Here is a 21,843-nt window from a genome sequence, read left to right as displayed (position 1 = left end):
TCTAAAAAAATTGTCTAGGACCATCTATCACGGATTTTTGTGAAAGTTAGACACAGTTTCTTTTGAAAATCTCGAATGTCCATCTGCATCTTGAGTGCCTAAAAACCATTGAAAATCTGCTTCATATGCCTTTGGGAACCTCCAAGGTCTCACTGGCTTTTCATGAGACTCACACTCATTTTTGAAAATAGATCAACACTTCTAAAAAGTTAGGTCTTAATCTTTTAGATGTATGCACCTAGCTGCCACAAAACCCAGACCAATTTAGGCATCTCAACAAGCACTAATATATGAAGAACTGGTATTTTTTAATAGTTTATTAAACTATTAAACTACCCTGCATGAATGGTAGACGAACTTTAAATTTACACTACAAACCTCTCAGGCTGATTTGAAAGAATGTTAAAAATAAGTTTTTTTGTGTGTGTATTTACCCTTTTCCCATCAGGCACAAGTAGTGTCTATTAATCGCATAAGAGAAACCCTATTTGTTATATTATATACAGAGGGAAAAATATCAGAAGTTCAGCTGGTAGTTCCTAGGAAAAACAGATGACTGGTTTGAATACAGTCAAGGGAAAATATCTGTGGTGCAATGGTGCTTATGGCCAAAAGACCTAAGAAAATCAATGATCAGTGTTTTCTTTAGTGAACATGGATAATTCCTCAAATTAACTCACACTATCCTCAATGCATTGAGCCAAAGCCAATTAAGTCAGCAGATAACCTTGAGTTAGTATCCATTGATTCTTGACTGCGGATTGTGAAGTGAAGAAAACCCTGGACAAGGCCAGCCTAGATTATTAGCATCACATTCTAAATAAAATAAATAAATAAAAATAATAAGGTTTCTTAAGTTTTTTTTTTTAATTTATTTTATTTTTGAAGATCAATTTCCTCAAACCAACATCTGGACTTGGACATCAGAATTTTGGAAACAATGCATGAGTAAGTTTTCACTATTTTCTCCCTCTTTGGTAATGTATTTCTTCCTTTATTATACTATATAACAGCTTTCCCTGGACAAATTCTTTTCTCTGTGATACAGAACTGCAGATACACACTTTTTAAATACTATATCTTTGGGGGAGGGGGGGGAAAAAAATGGGGCACGCCCACCTATTTCATAATTCAAAGACGGTTCAGGTAATTCATTTGGTTATTTGATTCTTTTTGGTTTATTTAATTTATTTGATTCTTTTTTTGTTATTTGATTCTATTTGTCCAAAGAAGGGCTACTAAGACCTAAGGCTTACTAAGGACCTAGAGGGTCCCTTATGAGGAGTGGCTGAGGTCACTAGGCCTGTTCAGCCTGGAGAAGGGGAGGCTGAGGGGAGACCTCATCGTGGTCTACAGCTTCCTCACGAGGGGGAGTGGAGGGGCAGGCGCCGATCTATTTTCTTTAGTGACCAGTGATAGGACCTGCGGGAATGGTGTCAAGCTGAGGCAGGGGAGGGTCAGGGTGGATATCAGGAAGAGGTTCTTCACTGAGAGGGTTGTCGTGCACTGGAACAGGCTCCCCAGGGAAGTAGTCACTGCACCAAGCCTGTTGGAGTTTAAGAAGGGTTTGGACTGTGCTCTTAGTCATATGGTCTGAATTTTTGGGTAGACCTGTGTGGTGCCAGGAGTTGGACTTGATGATCCATATGGGTCCCTTCCAACTCGGGATATTCTATGATTCTATGATTCTTGATTGGGGCTTAATGTCTAATTTATTCAAAAAATATCAGAGTATAAGTTTATATTTTAAAGGAGCAGCAGACAATAATAATATCACCACTTATAATTTCTGCTCATTTTATTAGGCTTCATCTTGATGATAATAGGAAATAGTTGTCTCTTACAGTATCAACTATGACTGCTTTCAAAAACTAAAATACAGTGACTATGTAACAAAATTATAGTAGGTTAAAGCCATTGGAAGTACAGTTGTAGAATTTTATTCCATTGTTTGTAAAAAGAAAAATAAGAGTCAAATTACATGAAAATGTCTTCCTACTGTTTTTTGAATGATTATACTATTTAGACCCCTCCACTTTCTGAAATAGTTGTATCTTGGGATAGCTATATTGTCTACTGTATCTAATTCCTTGAATAAAGGCAGAATTTTAGAAGTGTATGGAAATCATTCATATGAGTATCTCATTACAAGATCAACCCTCGTGATTTTTAGATGTGGAAGTCAATGCGTAATTGTGTAGTGAGAGAACAATGTGGAAACACTACCCTCATTTCTACTCACTTTCCCTCAAGCCAGACTAACTGGTACAATGCATAATATTAAGGCTAACCTGAAAGAAATTAAATTGTATACCTATTTTTTCATACCAAATATAAATCATCCTCTCTGTTGTTTATTTGTTTTTGTCCTGTTCTCTGAATGTTTTAAAAGAATACAAGTTGATAGTTTCTCAAGATCTAAACAACCTGAAGTACAACTCCTACCCTCATAGCTAGTTTGGAAATTTTAACTTTAAAGAAGGTCATGGAATGCAATTATCTTTGGAGTGATTCTATACTGTTTTTCTGCTGCCTTGGATGAAGAGGGTAACTCAAGCAAGAAAAGTAAAAGAACTTTTGTGCTCTTAATTCAACTCAGTGGATGTCTAACTACCTCAGGCAAGGTTCTGTCTTATTTATTTCAGTCGTATATTTTCTTTTATAGCTGAGCTCAATATGTCATCAGTAGCTATTGTTTAAATTTTCTTTTTTTTTAAATTGCTTTATCACTGAGAATCTCAAAACAGTACTTGAACACCATTCTGTGTTCTTTCTCCATCATGGTACCTTATGGCACAGCACTCTAATGGAGAAATTGCATCATTAAAGACCTACGATTTTCATGTTTAGATGTCACTCTAAGTTTTAAATATTACTATTGTCTGAATGTCTTAGAAAACTGCTAGGCCACGTATATTAACAGGACTAGGAATGAATTAGTGTGAACAGCAGTGTAAAAAATTGCTTCATTATCTATGCATGGATAAGTGTACCTTCTCTCATGATGCAGGAATAAAATAAGAAAGTGTGTTACTTATTATGATGTGTAAGAATATATTCCATCTATTATATCAAGAAAGAAAAGATAGGCTTTTCCTTTTTACTGTATCAGAGTAGAGTACAGTCTCCAGCAGAATTCACACTTAGTCAAATTAATGACCTGGTAGTTCTCAAAGGAGGCCAAAGGTGCAAGCCTAACTGGTGTAACCTGCATGAAGTACATTCTGTGTCATTGCTGAATTGCATTATATCATGGTAGCTAAAATGAGCTTGGGATTTGCTTTGATCTGAAATCTGGTCCATATGAGTGCACCCTTATCTCCACTTCAGAGTTTGCTGATGTATGGCTGTAAATAGATTAATACCAACAAATGTAGGCTCTTAATGGAGGGTCCTTATTCAATTAACTTAACTAATTTAAGGATGCAGTTACTATAGCTTATTTACTTAATTTAGCAGAGAAGAACAGGCATGTTCTATGGCATATCTATAACTTACAGAAAGCTCTGAAAGTTTCAAACTCCTTTCACAGACTGGAATAAGCTTGAGTGGGTTCCTAACTCCAATATCTCATTTAAAAGCCTAAAAGTAGATGGAGTGAATGTTAACCAGGATCTCCTCATGTGTATCGGACCAAGCTCTTTTTAATCTTGATCCCTCAAAAAGGTTCAGTCTGTATGTTGATAAATGAAAATTAAATGCTTGTCACCGACTGTCTAGAAAGAACTGAATTTAAAAGAAACTTTTGTCTGAAAAGTGAAAGAAACAATACGATCATCAATATACAATGCAAATGAGCGGTTTTCTAATTCCTCTATCCTTCTCCATATGAATCACAGAGGAATAACATCACCTATTCTTCCTACATTTCTACCCTCCCTTAAAAAGAAAAAAAAGTCAGTAAGGAATAACTTCATTTTTTTGAATTTAAAAATGTAAATAGGGTCATAATGCAAATGATTTCAGCAATATCTCTGTTTTCATTCAGTGCCCATAGATTTAGAGTATAATGCCAGAAGCAATTAGAAAAAAACATAAGTGTTCTAAAATCAAGTATAGATGGTGTTTTTGTGTTTAATCTTAGCTATATATTTCAGGAATAAACATGTCTTTTATTCAGGGCATGTATTTGCCAATAATACATCTGATTAAACTAGGAAAATTAGACATACTATCAGTAGCTTGCTCCCAAATTACACAAGAAGAAATTAGATACATTTTCAGTAGCTTGCTCTCAAATCTCTTCAGTCTATGAGTCACCAGATTCTTCCTGCCAAACTAAATATGTCTGTGAAAGGCTGGAAACTTTAATGGAAAGAAACATAAAACTTGAAATACGTAGGAAAAACTAAGTTTTTTCATGGAAGACCTGTTGACTAGTAATTCAGGAATTCAGGGGATGTAGAAACAAATTATTACATCTTACTTGACTACAGAAGTTTCAAGGTATGAAGTGTATTCATTTTAAACTTGCAATGTTAACCTAAAATAGATGTCCTTATTAGCTTTCATGTAACCTAAAGTAATCAATGAAGAGTTACAAAATGAAGCTATAAAAATTTCATTGTAATAGTAGAAGCTTTTATCCAGTCATTTCTACGTGTCTGAGCTAAAAGAAATCTTCACTTTAGTTAATGCAAGTCTGAAAAAAATCTCTTTAAAAATATTGTTTTAAATACTGACTTGTGAAATACAGAGTTTGTGTGTGTAATTTAAGATTTTGTCCATTGCCTTAGTAGGAGGTGGCTGTTAATGAAAATTCAGCTGAAGTCAAAACAATTTTCAGTAGTATTTACTTTCCTTAGAAGCTGCTGTTTATGTGTTTATGCTGCTGGGGTGTTACTTTGGAGATAGAAATAGTTACTAGGTATTGTTAGAATATTTATTTTCTAAAAGAAAACCGTTTTGTTCACAGAGCTGAGCTGAATCAGAATGGTCTGAGCCAACCCCTTCTTTTTTCTGTTTACTCAGCCTTGTACAAATTTATTTTCATCACACAAAGACACAAACATTATAAACAAATATTTGAATACCAAAAAAGTCATGTAGTTTCAGATTCGGGTGTGGGCCATAGGTTTCTAAAGGTAGTGCTTTAACAGGACACTCATTGCCAACTTCTACACCTTTACGGGAACATAAGGAAATGAAAGGGTCTGCTGTTTGCAGACAGCAAACTCCACATCATTCTCTTACTCTGCAACAGTTGTATTTCATAAATGGGAAATCTGAGATCACAGCTGAATTTCAAAAGTAAGATTGTAAATAGATAAATGTGCTGTAGACTCAGAAATAAGAAAGATGAGCCCTAACAGGTATAACTTTGTATTGTTTCTATGATATGGGGAAGCTGATCAGTTTTAACTAGTAAAGGATTTGGTATGAGGTAAGCAAACAGCTTACATGCTGTCTTTTAAGAGCAAGAACATTGAAAACACATTAAAGCTGACCGTACATTGGATTCAGTCAGAAAATACAGCAAGTGTCTAAGACTTGTGTCTGCTTCAGATTTTGTAGGAATTTAAGTTTACTAAAGGAATTCAAAGCAGTTCTCTAAGGAATTCCAAAACAATTTTCCAGGAATTGGCATTGGAGAGGCAATCAGAAATTTAACCTACAAATCACTTGGATAAAATTGACAAGATAAGCTCACCTGTGTAATTTGTTTAATTCTTAAAGATGCTGAAACAAAGATAGCATTTCAATTTTCTTACTTTTTGCTTACAGTAAGAAAAGCAATTTCTCCTATCATTCTGAAAGTTGTGTGTTAAACAGTGTTTAAGGTGCCTTTTGATTGAAGTAGGCAACTTTTACTGACAGTGACAATGCAGAATTTTCTATAACTTGAAGTTACATAAGGGTCAGCATACATTGTGCCTCTCCAAAGGCTATGGATGTGTTAAAATTCTTGCTTTCAGAACGTCATTTGCTAAAGCAAACATGAAATGTGTCTGTCACTTAAACAATTGACCTAGTACTTGGGCTGTATCTTGTGCAGTAACTTTACATGAAACATAACACAAAAAAAAAAAAAAGTATGAATTGAAGGCCTTTTCTTCTTCTTGACATGGAAGATCCTGCAGTTATTAACAGGGATAAATTTAGCATAAAATTTTCAACTAGCATACAGTTGTGGTATTGCTTTCTTTCATCTAAAATTTTAGAACGAGAAATGAATTAACCATTGGTTACTGCTTTCGTTTGTTGTCATATTCTTCATCAAGTTAAGCTTGTAACATAAGGAAATGTTGACATTTGGGTATGGTTTTGTAAGTAAGTTCAGGGGCATCTTTTTTCAGCAAAGCTCTGAAATGAAAATGGCTTTAAGTCTCTACTTGATCTTCAGTGATATGAGAGAGTTTGGAACAGATGTATAAAAGCTGAAGTGCTGAATAAGCTTTAGAGAAATGGCTGTATGAACTTCCTTCTTTGAATGAGTGCTCTGTATAAATTGCCCTAGATGCTGAAGTAGTTAATGCAAAAGGTTTTAATTAAGAGACTGTGGTTCTGGTAAAGTGAATAATTTGCTTCGTGACAGTTCCTGCTGTTGATCAAATATTGAAAATGTGTTATTAATACCAGGACAAATGAAGAGGTCCATATGAAAAGGTTTTGGCCAATTACATAAAGTATATGCCAGAATTGGAGTCAGTGAAGGGTTTTTCTTGGTATTTAAGATTCAGTGGAACAGTAAGAGGGGCAGCTATGCCAAGAATTAATGCTGATCTTGCCAAGTGCTTCTTTGAGTGACTCTATCCAACATGAGACTAAACATTGTATTAAATATGCATATAGCTAACAGCAGTTAAGGAATGAAATGTCATATAACAGCTTTCTGCTATTTGAGACCAAATGTGAAACTTGGTCTACTGCATAGATAAAGGCAAACATCATAAAATGCATTAGCATCTCCTATGTCTAACAGCTAACAAGGATACATACATTCAACGTCTGGAGGACCTGTACTTACTTGGTTTGGTAGTAGGGACTTCTTGCAGAGATGTTTCAGTATGAAATTTTGATCAATGGTTTGCTTCCACTCAACTCATTTAAAATTATAATTATTACTGCAGTCCCTCCTAATAAAATCCTTGGAGACCAGAGAAGAACCAGCTGTAGAGGAAAACTGTGTGTAAAGACTAACTTTCGTCTGTTTTGGAGGCTAAATATTCCCAGACTCCCTTTCTGATGTATGGAAAGAGTAGGTGGAACCTCTCTGTTGTTACAGAGGTTGCTTAAGATTAACACTTCCTAGCCTTTCTTAACGTGGTAAAAAAGGACAAAATTCTTTTAAAGACTGGCATATTTTCCAAGAATTTCCTCAATGATTACTACAGGGGGGAACAGAGCAAACGTGTCAGTTATTTGACTGTACAGTGATTATTACTCTGTATGCCACAGCCACAGACTTGTGTCAATAACCGTGCCTGTATTTCTGGTTCCCTGAGCAGTTACCATTTGGACCTGGCTAAAGCCAGCCTTAGCTCCTTTCCAGACTAAAGCTTTCCTGTAAGACATAAGGAACCTGGGGATAAAAACTGAGGAATACATTGAAGTCTTCCATGTTTACAAGATTTGGACATGGATGGGGCACATAGCCAGACTAAGGAACTTAAAAACATTCTCAGATCTTCCTTCATGAACATGGCCAGGATGATTAGCATTTCTTTGCAGAGTTTTGTAAGACTGTCACTGCAACTGTAGACTATGTCTACTGCAACTTTTCAGCACTCCACTCCTGGGCTGGTAACATTAACGTTCCTTTCAATCAGGGACACACAGAGGAGCTAATGACTCATAATTCCTACAGGTATGGAGTAGTTAAAGAACTGAGTGCCATGCCATCTCTTGTAATTACAGTGATAGGTTTGACAAGCCTAAAAACTTTAATAGCATCTTAAAAGCAGACTTCCCAACGTAAACAAGAAGTAGTTAGTTAAAGGGAAATGGAAGAAGCAACAAGATTGCCTGTTGCTAGGCCCCTTATTTCCTCCTCTGTAAGGCAGCAGTTCCTCCATAGATACATTAGTTCTACAAAGCAATAAAATTCCAGAACGACTCTAATTGCTCAAAGTTATGTTCACTGTCTTTTCCTGATTTCTGATGATTATAACTGAGTATTTTTATGCTGCTCGCAGTTGGGGATATTCCCAAGGACGCTGCACAATTATGATTGTCTTAGTGTTACTAATAAGTAGAAAAAATATGTCCAGGTTCATCCTCAAAGCAGTTGACACTGTGAGCCTTATTCTTGAAACCAGAAAAGCCTGTGTCTTATGAGATTCGTACTTGTATGTATGGAAGCATGTGCCAGGTTAGTCTCCACAATCTGAAGAATATCAGAGGAACTAGATGGTGTCAGGTGTCTAAATTCAGCTCTTCCTTTTCTATGCAAGTAGTGCTTCAGAGGATGCTCTTTAAGCCCAAAGTGTTTTTTCATTTTTTAACAGTTTTTTTTTTTAATTCATGAAATTGATAACTCTGTGCCATTGCTTCAAATAACTATTGCCATCTAAGCTGGCCTTTAGAAATTAAAATGACCAAAAATATCCAAAGAAATAAGAAATCTATTTCTTTATTGGCATTCACATGTACTGTTAGCTAAAGTAATATCCATTTAGTGGGAAAGGAAAACGCATATTTTCAAAGGAGAAATAACTGGATAAAAAAGAATATAGCATATGCTCCTTAGAGCAAACTACACTTGCTGTCTTTTCTCAGGAAAAAACATGAGCTAGAATGAATGACTGTCTATCAAATTCAACTTGTATGAAGAAAAAAAATCTTTTAATCTCTTGTTTGATTAACATATAAAGTAAATTCTTGTGATAAGACTAGACTATTCAAGCAAAATTTGTCCCCTTCCTGAGCTGTCTTTTCTGTATGTTTTCTGTAATCTGTACGTTCAGTTTCTCCTACATTCTTTGCCTTCAGCATTTTTTATTTTATTTTATTTTTTGTTATAGCAGTGGAGTAGTAGACCTTTCTAGGCATTAACATTCAAATGAACATGGCAGGCATCCCGCTTTGTTTCATGACTGTTAAATCCAGTTTTTGATATTGAAGGAGCATTAACTGAGAAGAGTTGTGTCTAAGTGTAGCCACTTGTTTTCTTTTGGAGGTTCAGCTACAAGGAACAGCAAGCTGTGGCCAGGCTCCCTGTTGGTTGACTTCTCCTAACATAAGCTAGTGCGTGGGAACTTTAATGACAGAAGTTCTACTAGAGAGATGTTGCTAGATAGGTGGCAACAAAACTTCTCTTCACTGCTGAATCCTGCGAGGGGGAAGAAGCTGTCCAAGAAATAGCCAGTGCTGGCTGGAGTTAATTGTGACCAAGAGAAAAAGCAGATGTTCTGTTTCAGGATTTCTGCAGTGTCCTCCCCTAAATAACTTAAAAAATACTCCTTGCTAGTCCACCTCATGAAAAACAGGAGTGATAGAAACAGCTTTTGACTTCCACTTGAAGTCAATAATTGTCTTTGTGTTTGGGAGGCAGCTGGGGCATCTCTTCAAAATCTGTGAAGAATTTCCTTTTATAGCTAGGAAGTTAGTTTTCATGGGCAGAGTAGACTATATAAAGAAAAAAAATTATTCTAGTCCTAGCACTAGATGTAGTCTTGTGGTTGTGGAGTAAAGAGCTGCAACATAAAGTAACACAATTAATTCTATCTTTGTTTCCACCCACAACTCCCAAAGAATAGTCAGAAGCTTTGACCTTGAATCTGAACCAGGAGTTCCACCTCAGCCAAAAGGTATTCTTTATATTTGGAGTCTCTAGTGAAGAAAACCTTCTCTCACAGCTATTTCCTGAGTGAGTTAAAGACAAACATAACCATTGATTATACTTTATATAAAGGAACAAGAGAATGAGAATAGAAGGCTTAAAATGCAATTTAAATTGACATCCACTTCACTGTAAAAGAAAAAGGTTCACTGGATTTTTACTTTTGCAAATGATGTAGTCTTTTTTAAAGTACCATGAAACAGAGCAACGTTTATAGCTTCCAGTAATACCTTGTGTTCTGGAGTATATTTGGTAAAAAAACTTGCTATGCTCACAACAGTGTTAGTGGACTTACTTTTCTATAGTTCTGTGTTTTAGATTAAGATTTAACAAATAAGAGGATAAAGGCTAATACAGATTAAATGACTACTTCATGAATCAGAAGTAGAGTCAGGTGTGAGGCACACATTACTTAGCACCCAACAACCTTGCATTAACTTCATAAAATTCCCATGGAATCTTGTGATTGCATTCTGTTAAATACAAGACTTTCCTAAAACACGGTGGTCATTCATTTGTAAAATCTTCCATTGGTCTCCGTACCAAATAAGGTAAAACTTCTTGGTGTCAACAATTGTATTAATTTCAAGTGAAAACTCAGAAGGTAGGCACACACCAAAGAAAACTAGAGTGCCTTTACTGATGCCAAACAAAACTCAGCATTGGAGGGGTTTTGAACTCCTTTAAAACTTCAGAAACCCATCTTCGTATTTTCAAGTAAGGGTCATCTAGCTCAGGGAATGTAGAGATGTGAAACAAGTTGTGTAAGTTTAGAACAACTGAGATTGAAAACAAAGAGAGTTTTTGCTGATAATTAGCATTTCACAATTTTTTATCTTGAGGAACATGAAGAGTACACAGAATTGTTGTCAGATTGTTTGGCAGTACCGGCCATTTTTTCAGTAAGCAAGTGTAATAGTTCTCTGAACAAGTGGCAAACATTTTGCCAGGAGACAAATGACTGGAAAAATGTCTAAGATACATGCACAGTTAAAAAAAAAATGCTCTTCTGTTCTAACGATATATTGTTTCATTGTTTTCTGGTGTAAGAACAAGAAGGGGAGAAGAAAGTCTTCCATTACATTCCTTCTAACTACAAAAAGAAAGTATATGTAGGCTACTCAAATAGCCCATTAAGAGTAACTCAGCTGCTGATAAATGCAACAGATTGTGGTGTTCAGATGAACAAATAAAGAACTGGTAGAAAAATGTAAATTGCTTTATGAGAGATTCTAGTATTTTTGATATTGTGTACAGTATCAGCTTGCTAAGTTAAGCAGCACTGTAGAGCAGATGCTGATTTCTGATAGCTAACACATTGAATACAGAAAAGAAGGGTTCTTTAATGAATTATTGTGCATATACAAAACTAAGGCTCCCAGTTTCAAAGGGTAAACTTTAATAGAAAGTCTGAAGAAGAAAGTGAAAAAGTTAGCAACTTGTTTGTAGAGACTATCTGGATTTTCTGTAAATTGAAGGTCCAAGAATCTGGATTTCCTCAATTCTATTTTTATTGCAAGCAAGGAGAAAAATCCTGAAAGCAATAACTCCATGAGTAGAAATGAATAGGAATGGTGTGGGGGGAAACTGATCAGAAAAACAAAAGCGATATCTTGGAAGGCAAGAATTATTAGAATGAAATGAGGATTGAAAAAGGTGGTGGTTTTTTGTTTGTTTGTTTGTTTGTTTTGAAGGGGAACTGAGGTCCTGAAAGACAGATAACTTTAGACAAGAATAACCAGTTACACCATATTGTTAGGAGTAAACACAGAGAAAACACAGTAAAATCAGAGGCTCTAAGAGCACAAATTCGTACATGTTTTGAATAAGTATATTCATGAATGAGTTAAATGAATGAGCTACAATTTTCATTAATTGTATGATATATGAATAACAAATAGCAGATAATTAGAAATAGATTTTCATTTTTTATGAATTGTGTACTTCTTGATTTTGATAACACTTGTAAGAAGCTACTAAGAGCTTTGCACAATCTAAAATGCAGAGAAGGAAAAGTATTGTGATGTTTACTTTCCAAGTATAGGTCTTGCTCCAAAAAGTTATTCAAATACTAATGTATCCACACTATTACAGACTTTATCTATCATTTGTAGTGGAATTATTCTTTATTATCTCATCATGAGTGCATTTTACTTCACCTGTACTTAACTGATATAGAATGTGGATACTTGGATGCAGTATCATTCCGCTTACTGCCTTCCAGCTTTTCTTTTTTCAAACCAGATGTTGAAGCTTTGTGTGTTTTAATATGATACAATGTGTACTTAAACTGTTTACGAGTCATCTGACATAATAGGTACATGCAGTTCTGCCTCATGAATATCTTGGGTCTAGTGTGTCCTTTTATTCCCTTAATTTCAGTGGCAGGTCAGCAGAAAGCAGTAACATAGCAGGTGGGATAGCAGCAGCTGGGAAGCAGTTAAAAACAATGACATGTCTGAAAAGTAAAATGCATCAAAATCTCATTGAGACTGATCATGGGTACACCTCTGTTCTTTACTGAGTCTTCATTGTCATTGAAGACTTGGGCATCTCTGAGGTAGAGGATACTAGTGACACTTGGCAGCTTGATTTGATAATTCCTAAGTTTGCTTAGAGCAGTTACAAACTCTAACGGATTAAATGGAAAAGCTTAGGAGTTGAATGAAAAGGTTGACTTACTGAAGTAAAAGCCTCTGTCTCCACATACGAACTGAAGAGCATCAACCAGCTCAGCACCACACAGCGTTTCTGGGCCAGCAGCAACAGAACTGGTTAAGGTAAGCAAACACAGGCCAAGGTAGAAGAAATGAATGTAGGACACAGTATGCATCTTCACCTGCCAAGGAAGCAAAAGTACTGTGTCAGTTTCCCAACAGAGTCCTAAAGAAAATTACTCCTGCACCCTTGGGAGTTGAGAATGCATATGCACTGTAATTTGTTAGACAATAAACACAGTATCAGGGTAGGCCTCACCATGAAGTTGCAACTCTACATATTCTAGAATATACATTTTGCAAACTGATGACTTACGTTACTGAGTGGTCTTGGTTCACATTCACAGGCAGTTAGAAAATGTTGTAGGAACTATGATTTATGCTCTTGCCAAGGGAGGATATGGAATAGTACAATAGACAGGCAAAGGGATCTGGGAAGCCTAGAACAATTAGGGTAAGGAAGACTAGACAACCTTGAATTGTTTTGTTTGGGTCCAGATAGTCTAAGAGGGAATATGACAGCTGTCTGCCAATATACTAGGGGATGTGGAGGTGGTATATGACAGACAAGTTATCTAAACTTAGAAAACAGCACTGGCATAAGACTAAATGGCTGTAAATCACATGGAAGGAAATTTGGCCCAAGAGGAAGAGGTTTTTTAATTATTAGAATTCTGTGGTTCTCCAGACACCTTGAAAATGAAAATACGAGCACAAAACAAAAGACATTTTAAGGTAGAGCTTGCTAAAGTTACAGATGAGGTCATGTGGGACCTTCCAGAGGAGGGGACCACACTGAATGATTCTTCCTGTCCTCTGTTACTAGCAAGTAAACATTTGGAAGCATTCAAGAAATTAAATAGAGGAGAACTAGTTAAGGACTTTTATTTGTATTTGATAGAAACAGGTATACTTTCACTGTCTGCTTAGGTCAAGTTTGGCTATGAGGTGTGAACACAGGTGATGATTTTTTTTCTCACTTACATTTGGTTACAAACTGTTCTTTTCCTGGACTTATGATTGAAGAAGGGTCAATCCTTAGTGGGTGTAAATTTACACCATTCCATTTGTCTACTTCCTTTTGTATCAATGTATATCAACATGTCAAATAAGATAGCATTTTTTAAATAGTAGGAAAATCTATTTCTATTCAGTATCGAGACAGTGAAGAATGTGCTTAATGCATATTCTGAACTGATTTAGGCCATTTGCCAAAAATGTTAGTTTTAAAGGGTGTAAATCTGCATTTAATTTCATTCTATTGCAAGGTTGATGTTAGTGTTGCAGTCAGGTAAGAAGTTACAAATCATTATTGCTTGGCTTAAAACTGGCTTGTATTAGTAGACAAGTGCAAAGAACTGGGATAAAGTGGTCAATCTCCTGAAGTTTCTTTCAGGGTTTCAGGGACTCTTTCCCCAAATTTTTTTCACTAAACTTTTGAAAAACCTGATGAAACTATCTATTGTCTGTTCATATGAAAGCTGATTCAGTGGGGTATTGAGCTTTCTCTAGTTTAAGTCAATAATTTTCAAGAATTCTTTTTTTCTTGGCAAGGGATCTTAGCATCTTGCTGGATGAGTCCCCTATTTCAACTTAAGTCAAAGCTGAATAAGAGAAAAATTAGAAAGTCAGAATGTATCCCCTTTTTTTCCTGATAATATTTCCACTGTGAAAATAATGAGCAAATCTAATCTCAGGATATATCATAAAAAGAAAGAATAATTATTTTCCCATTCACAACAGTCTTTAGCCAACTTTGCCATGGAAAAAAAAAAAAGTTTTAATGCATGGACATGGCTTCAGTGGCAGATGGAGGAAGGTCAGATGAATGAATAGTGATAACACACAACATTATTTCCTGTAATGATTCCATATCTTAACAACATCAATTTCTTTTTTCCCTTGCCATATTTTTTAATTTTTAAGATTAATGTGATGCACCTGCAGTTTAAGATGGTTCCCAGTTCCTAGTTCTGAAGAGGTAAAGCAGAAAACTGTTTAGCACACAGGCTCAGAAGGCTGAAAGACATTATAAATACAAGCACATTATGTATTTAACAGTTTGTTCTTGTATAACTTGGTCCAGAAATAAACATAAATCTTAGACATTTAACAATTTTGTATTTATTTTTTTTTAAAGTCTTTTCAGCTGGGTTACATTTTAAGATAAATATCAGCACTGAACTACAACAAAACAGATTATCAACTGTTTTTCCTTTAGTGGAGGCCAAAAAGGCTGCACAGTATAAACCACAGAGAATTTCTACACTTTATCCTCAAATTTAAAAGCAGTCAAGAACTTGCAAACAAGTAAAAACTTTTTATTGGGGGGGGGGGGGGGGGGGGGGGCGGGGGGTAGATGCACATGTTTCTACAGCTCAACCTTTCTTTAAAAAATAATCAAGTGCTATTTAATCAAAACTAATTCCAAAACATAGTTTAAGACTTTAACTTTACCTCATCATTTTAATTAAACATAACATTAGTTGATTCAATATGTTTGTGGTAAAATCACAGTTCCCATTATGTCTGAGGGGAATATTCTAAAGAAAATACAAAGTTGTAATACAATATTGCTTCAGGTCCTTTGCAAACAGGCAGAGTACTTGCAGTGTCCCAAGTCTAACTAGAAAGTTGAGAGTTTAAAAAGAAAATGCATTGGCATGTGGGTGGGGTTTATTGAAGAATCTAATTACATTTGGAAATTGAATACAGGTTCAGGATGAGCCTGGTTAAGCACTTCTTTTAGTTGCATAGAATGACTGACCATATTTTCACAGCTGGAATTTCCTCTTTTTTTAGTAAAATAACCAGCTTTTGCTGCATTCCTCTTTTAATAGTCCAGAAGAGTGGCACCACAGAGGAATGTCATATATGAACACTCTACATCTCTTTTATATCTTAATTCTTATACACAGGTCCACTTCTTAGTACAAACTATCATTTGGCACAAGTTGTGCATAAGGATTCTTCACATCCCTGGTCATTTTAATAGCATATAAGGACACACAATAATTATAAATATCTAGAGGTGGGCAAAATTTTTATGGATAGTATATGCTATAGAAAAAATCAAGTTATATTCATTTTGATATGAAGTTGTTGGATCTAATTATTGAGTCATAGTAAGAGAAGTAACTAGTATGTAGTAATAGTATTCACTAGCAATTATTATATATTTATAAAGCATATGTACTTCAGAATGGATCAAGGTTTAAATACTGTTAACTTTGATTTTAAAAAAATCAGGGCTACATCTTAACCTAAATCAATATGATCCCCTGCTTCCAAGGAAGCTTGGCAGGATGCATCAGCTGAGCAACCAGCATATTACTTTTATATCTCTTAATGCTTTGCTCATAACCTTAAAAAAGTCATCTTCACCTTTCAAGTACAAACAGGCATCCTTTCCAATGTACATTAAAAGAATGGTTTCATCCATTGCAATTACAGACCTGCTTTTCTAAATCACATTAAGGAATGGGGTAAGTGTCTTTAAGTGTATGACATTCTAAAAAAATAATTTGGCCCTAAACAATTAAAAAAGAACTCTGTTAACTGCATAAGGGTGCTTGCAAACCACTAAAGAAAAAAAAAGTTCTTGAAGGATATAAATTTGCTGATAATGGAAAGTTGAACTAGGGCCAATTGACAGAAACAGAGGTCAATGCACCATCTGAAGCCAAATTTACCTAACGACAGCTTATATTAATGAGTAGAAATTCTAGGGTCATAACATGAAACTTCATATGCAAACTTTCCTGAAGCAGCCCTCCCTACAAGGGAAAACTTGGAGAAGAACATGTAGAAGAATTTCCATTTTCTTTATATACAGTTGCTTAAGCTATGCAAATATGCAAGGTCAGCAAGAGTTGCAGCTGGGTTCTAATGTAGAAAACAAACAGAACTTCAAATTTACTTTTAATTTATGAAAGAAAAAAAAAATATCCAAGTAAATGCAACAATACTGCCAGAAAATTGCTGCAATGACAACATCTCTTAAAAGTTTCAGTGTGAAAGCATGAAGATTTTATTTATAATTGTGTATATTAAAACTGCAGAAACTTAACATGTGTACAATGCCTATTTTCCTATAAAAGCCTGCACCTGCAGAAAATTGCTAAAAGTTCTTGTCCAAAAGCATTAATTAACAATATAGACAATGATGTAATTGGACCCTTTAATAATGACATAACTGAAATATTGTGAAGTTCTCTGAATAGAAGTGACATTTAAGACATATATCTGCAATAGTTTACCCTTACAGTTATCTATGTAATTGTAACTATTACATACAGCCATTTTCCAGATCACATAAAATTGCATGTTCAGCAATTTATAAATAATTCTCAGTACTAAAATAATGTTATTGAAAAGTGCAGAATACTCTTCAAACCAGAAGCAGACAATACACAGTAAAATAAAACTAAAAAATTATTTGAAATAGTAATAAAGATTTACCTTCAAGAAATCACAAAAGCAGCACTTAACTAATTGTGTTGAAAGACTGTTGATTTTTTCCATTGCTTCTTAAAAGTGCAAAGTCTGGAAATGAATTTGTTAGCAGTAATGATGAGAAAAAAGAAATCCAGAGAGATGTGAGATGTTGAGAGCAATGTCACATTTCAATATTGAGGACTTTATTCCATTGCGCAGGCTCTATCTGCTCTGATTTTAGCAGTGACAGTGAGATTTAGCAAACAGAAGAGGGATTTAGAGAAAATCCTCACATTTATCTACATTACACAGACACTGTAGACAGGAAACAGCTGGGGGAGCATTTGCCTTCTCTCTCTCTCCCTCTTCTGGCAAAGTTACCGAGTAAGGACTTTTTTGGGCATGGTGACAAATAACATCATACCTTTGCATTTTAAAACTAGAGCACAGAAGCATATTTTTTTCCCTTTAAAAGAATGTGAATTAGTGACTGAGGGGTTAGCAGACAAAAAAGCTTATGCTGCCACGAAAAATAAGAAAATGTATTCTGGTTAACTTTCCGATGGCTATGTGTATATTTGTGTTTTTGTTTGCGTGTCTGCATTTCAAATACACAAAAACTTACATAGGTAAGGGCATTGTTTGTATACCTTTGCATTCCTCCCTCCATCTGTACACATTTTATTTATGCACAGAGACACAGATATTTTATTTATTTTATTTATTTTAACATAGAGAGACGGGGAGTCAATCTACTATTTTTTTAATGCGTATTTACATTATTAAACTTGGCACGCCTATATGCTGAGTAACAATTAAACCCTCCAACTCTCTGTGCTATTAACCCTAAAATAACAGCTTGCAATTTGCTAAAAGTAAAATAATTGTTGAGCATTACTTGTAAATAGGGCAAAATAGCTTTGTGATTTTTTAGCAACCACACAGAAGTCATATAATTTCCTAGAATTTACAGTGCTATGAATGTAGTAACACAAGAAGCCCAGCTTCAGGGGCTTCTATGACTTTTATTTTAAATGTTCTGTTGTAATTATAAAGTGATTTCCCCCCTTTTCAGTAGTCATCTTCATAGTTACTCTTGATAATTTAAGTGACACTGGAAAAGAGAGAATTCAAACTAACTTACTTTGTTAGTTCTGTAATACCTAACTTTTGCCTTTTTATTTTTCCTCAATTATGAGTATATTATAAATAACACCAGCTGGCCAGCAACATGCTCTCACGGGTTATGATGTCATTCAAATCCCTCAACTGTGTTAGTGGCTTGCAATGTGCTCCAAGCCAGCTGTTTTTCTATTTATAATGTATGCTTGCATTTCAATGCTTAGCTATTGAGAATAAAGTTGTGATGCTGTTTTATGGATACAATTTGTACTTGTTAGCCTTTGATTTTGGAAGATGGCATTTTAAAAGTAGAGGATTAAATAAGACTGCAGCCAAATACATGTCACAGACAGTTGCATGTTGAGGTGCTAGCTGTACTCTATTATTGAAAATAACAATTGAGATCATATTGGCGTAGGTCCACTCTCAGTTTTCAGATCCACCTTGAACTATATGGTACTTGCCAGGCAGAAAGGACATGCTTAGTTATTAGTATCCTCTACAAATGGCTAATACTCAGCTCTGTGTAGTTTTAAGCTGTGTATGGTTAGCTAAGCTGATTGCTCTTTGGAAGGGGTTTACTCTAATGTAGTATAATGGTAGAATCACTGGGGGCTTTGAGGTAAGTTTGTTTAGTTGAGGTAATACCAACTACAATTTCAAGTATTCTAACACACATTTGTACTGCAGGCACTCTGTTTTAATATCTTGTTATATTTTATTTTTTCCTCTGCATTTCAGAGTTCATTGAACTGTACACATGTTCTACACGTACCTTGAGGATACCCAATGTAACTCACAGCACATGTATCATTTATTTCACCAGCCTATAGGAGAATGTGGGAAGTACATACTGCAGAGGGGTGCATGTAATTCTTCTTGCTTTTTCTTCTGAAATAACAGAAGGAATCCACACATTTATCAGTTCCCCACTGCCTAATCTTCAAACCCTCATTTCACTGCTTTTTTTTTTTCTCCCAGGTTTTACTACGCCTGTCTTGGTCATGACAGCAGCACGCAGTAGAAGATGGAATTTTGGCTTTCATGGTAGCCAAAGAATCGTGGTGTCTCTACATAACTGCTGATCCTCTTTCTTTCCATGGAGCCATTCTGAACTCTATACCCTCATTCTAGCCATCCAATCTCACTTTCCAAAGCACTTCACTTTTGTCGATTAGTTGTTGTTTTAAAGTGATACTGTGAAAAGATGGGAAAAGAGAATACATTCAAGAGAGGTTTTTCGTAGTAATTTTTTACATAGTCAGCGCAGTGCTTTTCTTCACAGGTCATTCCATTTTTATTTATTTATTTATTTATTTATTTATTTTCTAGAGAATAAAACATTCCTCAGGACATATTTATCTGAGGATCACTACTTTCCTAAAATATAGCTTCTCTTCTGATTGTAGTATCATAGTCAGTATAGAAGTCTACTAACTACTGGAAATTTTTTAATTTCTTCTTTTTTAAATATAATAGCTTTTGAATTATAAACAATTTAGAATAAGTAAAGTATGATTTACTACTTAGTGACTGAGTGCAGTTGTACCTGTAAGCAACAGAATGTGCAGTAATCATAAAAATGCTCACAAAATATAATCAGCTCACCAAAAAAAAAAAAAAAATGGAACGGGTATAGTTATTTGATATCAAAAGACACTAGCATGGATATCTTTGTTTGGCTTCTTAACTATAGCCCAGAGCAATGTAATATCCATAAAGATTTATGAAATATGTGAGATAATCAGATATTTAGGAGTTTATATGTTCTGATCTTTTGTGTTCTCATCTTTTGCACTTTAATACTCCTATGATTTCATTAACATGCTGTAACTCTGTAATGCTCATTTGTTAGTCTTTCCAGGGAGAACTCTGTTTTATACAAGACAGCTAACAAAACTGTAATTAATCAATTACCTGAATTAATACATTATGCCTTTTAAAATTCTTCCTTAAAAGGTAGGAACATTGCCACAATGCCTGAACAATCCGAACTATAGTAAGGCAACCAGCATGACATCCTCTTGCACTTTCCTGTATTGGATCAATGTTACCTATATCCAGTTATTTGTTATCTGTAACAGTTTTTTCTTTTATTATATTGGGATTATAAGTCTTCTGGAACTAAGATAGAATAGACACCACCTTTATAGGGCTAAGACCATGGTGGAAGACAGGATGAAAGAAGACAATTAGCACAGTGGTTGGTGAACAGAAGTTCTTTATTATATGAAAATAGCAGTGACAATATCATCTTTTATTATGTTGTTTTAAAAGCATTCATCCTGCACAGAACAGACACAAATGCAATGAGATACAGTGAAGAGGTTTTTGATCCATATTGAACGGCATGGTAATGTGTCCCCTGTTCCTCCCAAAAGGCAGAAGACCCTTGTGAAGGAATGATGTCTTATCAGTCTTCCCTTAGCCTACTGACTGGCTACTGAATTCAGTTCACCACACTAATGGGAACTGTGTATGTTATATATTTATATATATATATGTTTAACTTTTTGAGGTCCCAATCATGATGCTAGGCATTAAAGGCAGTATTTACCTAAATCTAGGCATTTAGTGTCATTTTTAGTGCTGTGGGATATCCTGCATGTCTTCCAGCTTCCACTACAGAGGGATATGTATTTCCCTGAGGTCTCTGTGTCATATCTGCTGATGCCGTGTAGATTTCTTGGATACTTTGGGTCATCTCAGATGGCCTTCAGCACCTGTGTTTAGGTAAATGAACCCCACAAGGCGGCCTTATTTTGGCATGCTGGTCTGGGATTCTTGTAAGCACAGTCTTTGGCCTGAGTATTACCTTTGGCTTCTTTACAGAGATACTATGTCTTCTGTCATTTACTATTTTTGTGATCCATTTCTGAAGAGGTTTTAAAGTGGAGAATGTAACATTTCACTGAATTTCGGCATGATCTGAATGTAGTTTCCTTATTCTTTGCTTAGCCTCCAACTTAAGGCCTTTTGGTTTGGAGCTGTCTCTTTTTATTTGCTTCATAAATCATCTTGCTTGCTTTTGGATAAGATAAAATGTTATTTACAATGTTAGTATTATTTCCTGAAACACGCAAATGATTGTTTAGCTCTTACAGTCTCTAGTGAGTTATTTGTAAAATATTATGTTTGCTATTGGAGAAGTTTAGCTTTCTTTTCTAGGAAACAACTCTGGAGAAAGGGGTGAAAGTGAGTATTTTATGAGTATGTTGCATTGAAGTTAGTGATAAGCCAGGTATACGTTGGAAAATTCCTTTCATCCAGTTAAAAGAAAATAGGAAATCAAGAAATGAATTATTCTAGTAATTCATTTGAGCTAAATAATTGTATTAAAAAAAAAAAAAAAATAGCTTTTTCTCCTGGTAGCCTAAGTAGCATCACCACTACATGAAAAGCAAGGTACAAATTGGATGGGCAGAATGAAGGTGTGCAATGTGAGCCATCATTACATTGGCAGTATTGAAGGCAGACTAACGAGAAGAGCAGTGCCTTGAAAAGCATTTTCTCTTTAGGGCAAAACAGGGAACGTGGAAGTTTCATGATTAAATGAGGATCAAGTAAATTGAAACCTTTTATATTCATAGATCAAGAAAAACGTGTTTTAAGAGGAGGATGGATGTGTGAGTCCAGAATTTCTGTTTATGAGTTACTACTTGTGAGTAATAGCAGAAACAATTGGTGTAAAGAACAGCCAAAATTAACACGTGGGTTGTCTGTGAACTGAAGTATGGAGTACTATGACAATTTTAATTTATCATATAAATTATAATCGCAGCTATT

General features: G+C 35.1%; 1 protein-coding gene and 1 long non-coding RNA gene across 5 annotated transcripts in view; one reads left to right on the top strand and one right to left on the bottom strand.

The window, feature by feature from the left end:
• IGF1 (insulin like growth factor 1) overlaps positions 1–17,180 on the bottom strand; it is a 55,489-nt gene extending 38,309 nt beyond the window's left edge. The window contains exons 1-3 of one of the 2 annotated variants that reach the window (XM_035562715.2): positions 16,960–17,180; positions 12,464–12,620; positions 9,050–9,804 (exon numbers count right to left, since the gene is read on the bottom strand). In XM_035562715.2, the coding sequence (XP_035418608.1) occupies positions 9,545–9,804; positions 12,464–12,620; positions 16,960–17,022 (480 nt within the window). In that variant the 5' untranslated portion in view covers positions 17,023–17,180 and the 3' untranslated portion in view covers positions 9,050–9,544. Of the gene's footprint in view, positions 1–9,049; positions 9,805–12,463; positions 12,621–16,959 lie in introns of those variants that run through there. The other variant, XM_035562724.2, reaches the window with a different exon arrangement.
• LOC118256050 (uncharacterized) overlaps positions 1–21,391 on the top strand; it is a 76,131-nt gene extending 54,740 nt beyond the window's left edge. Inside the window, exons 6-7 of one of the 3 annotated variants that reach the window (XR_004781138.2) lie at positions 889–948; positions 19,039–19,651. This is a non-coding gene — a long non-coding RNA (uncharacterized LOC118256050). Of the gene's footprint in view, positions 1–888; positions 949–19,038 lie in introns of all 3 variants that reach the window. The other 2 variants (XR_004781139.2, XR_004781137.2) reach the window with 2 other exon arrangements.
• The last annotated feature ends 452 nt before the right edge of the window (positions 21,392–21,843 follow it).

This window comes from Cygnus atratus, chromosome 1, assembly GCF_013377495.2.
Source record: "Cygnus atratus isolate AKBS03 ecotype Queensland, Australia chromosome 1, CAtr_DNAZoo_HiC_assembly, whole genome shotgun sequence".
Lineage (NCBI taxonomy): Eukaryota > Metazoa > Chordata > Aves > Anseriformes > Anatidae > Cygnus > Cygnus atratus.
The sequence above is the reverse complement of the archived record's forward strand: the minus strand, read 5'-3'. Positions and strand labels throughout refer to the sequence as shown.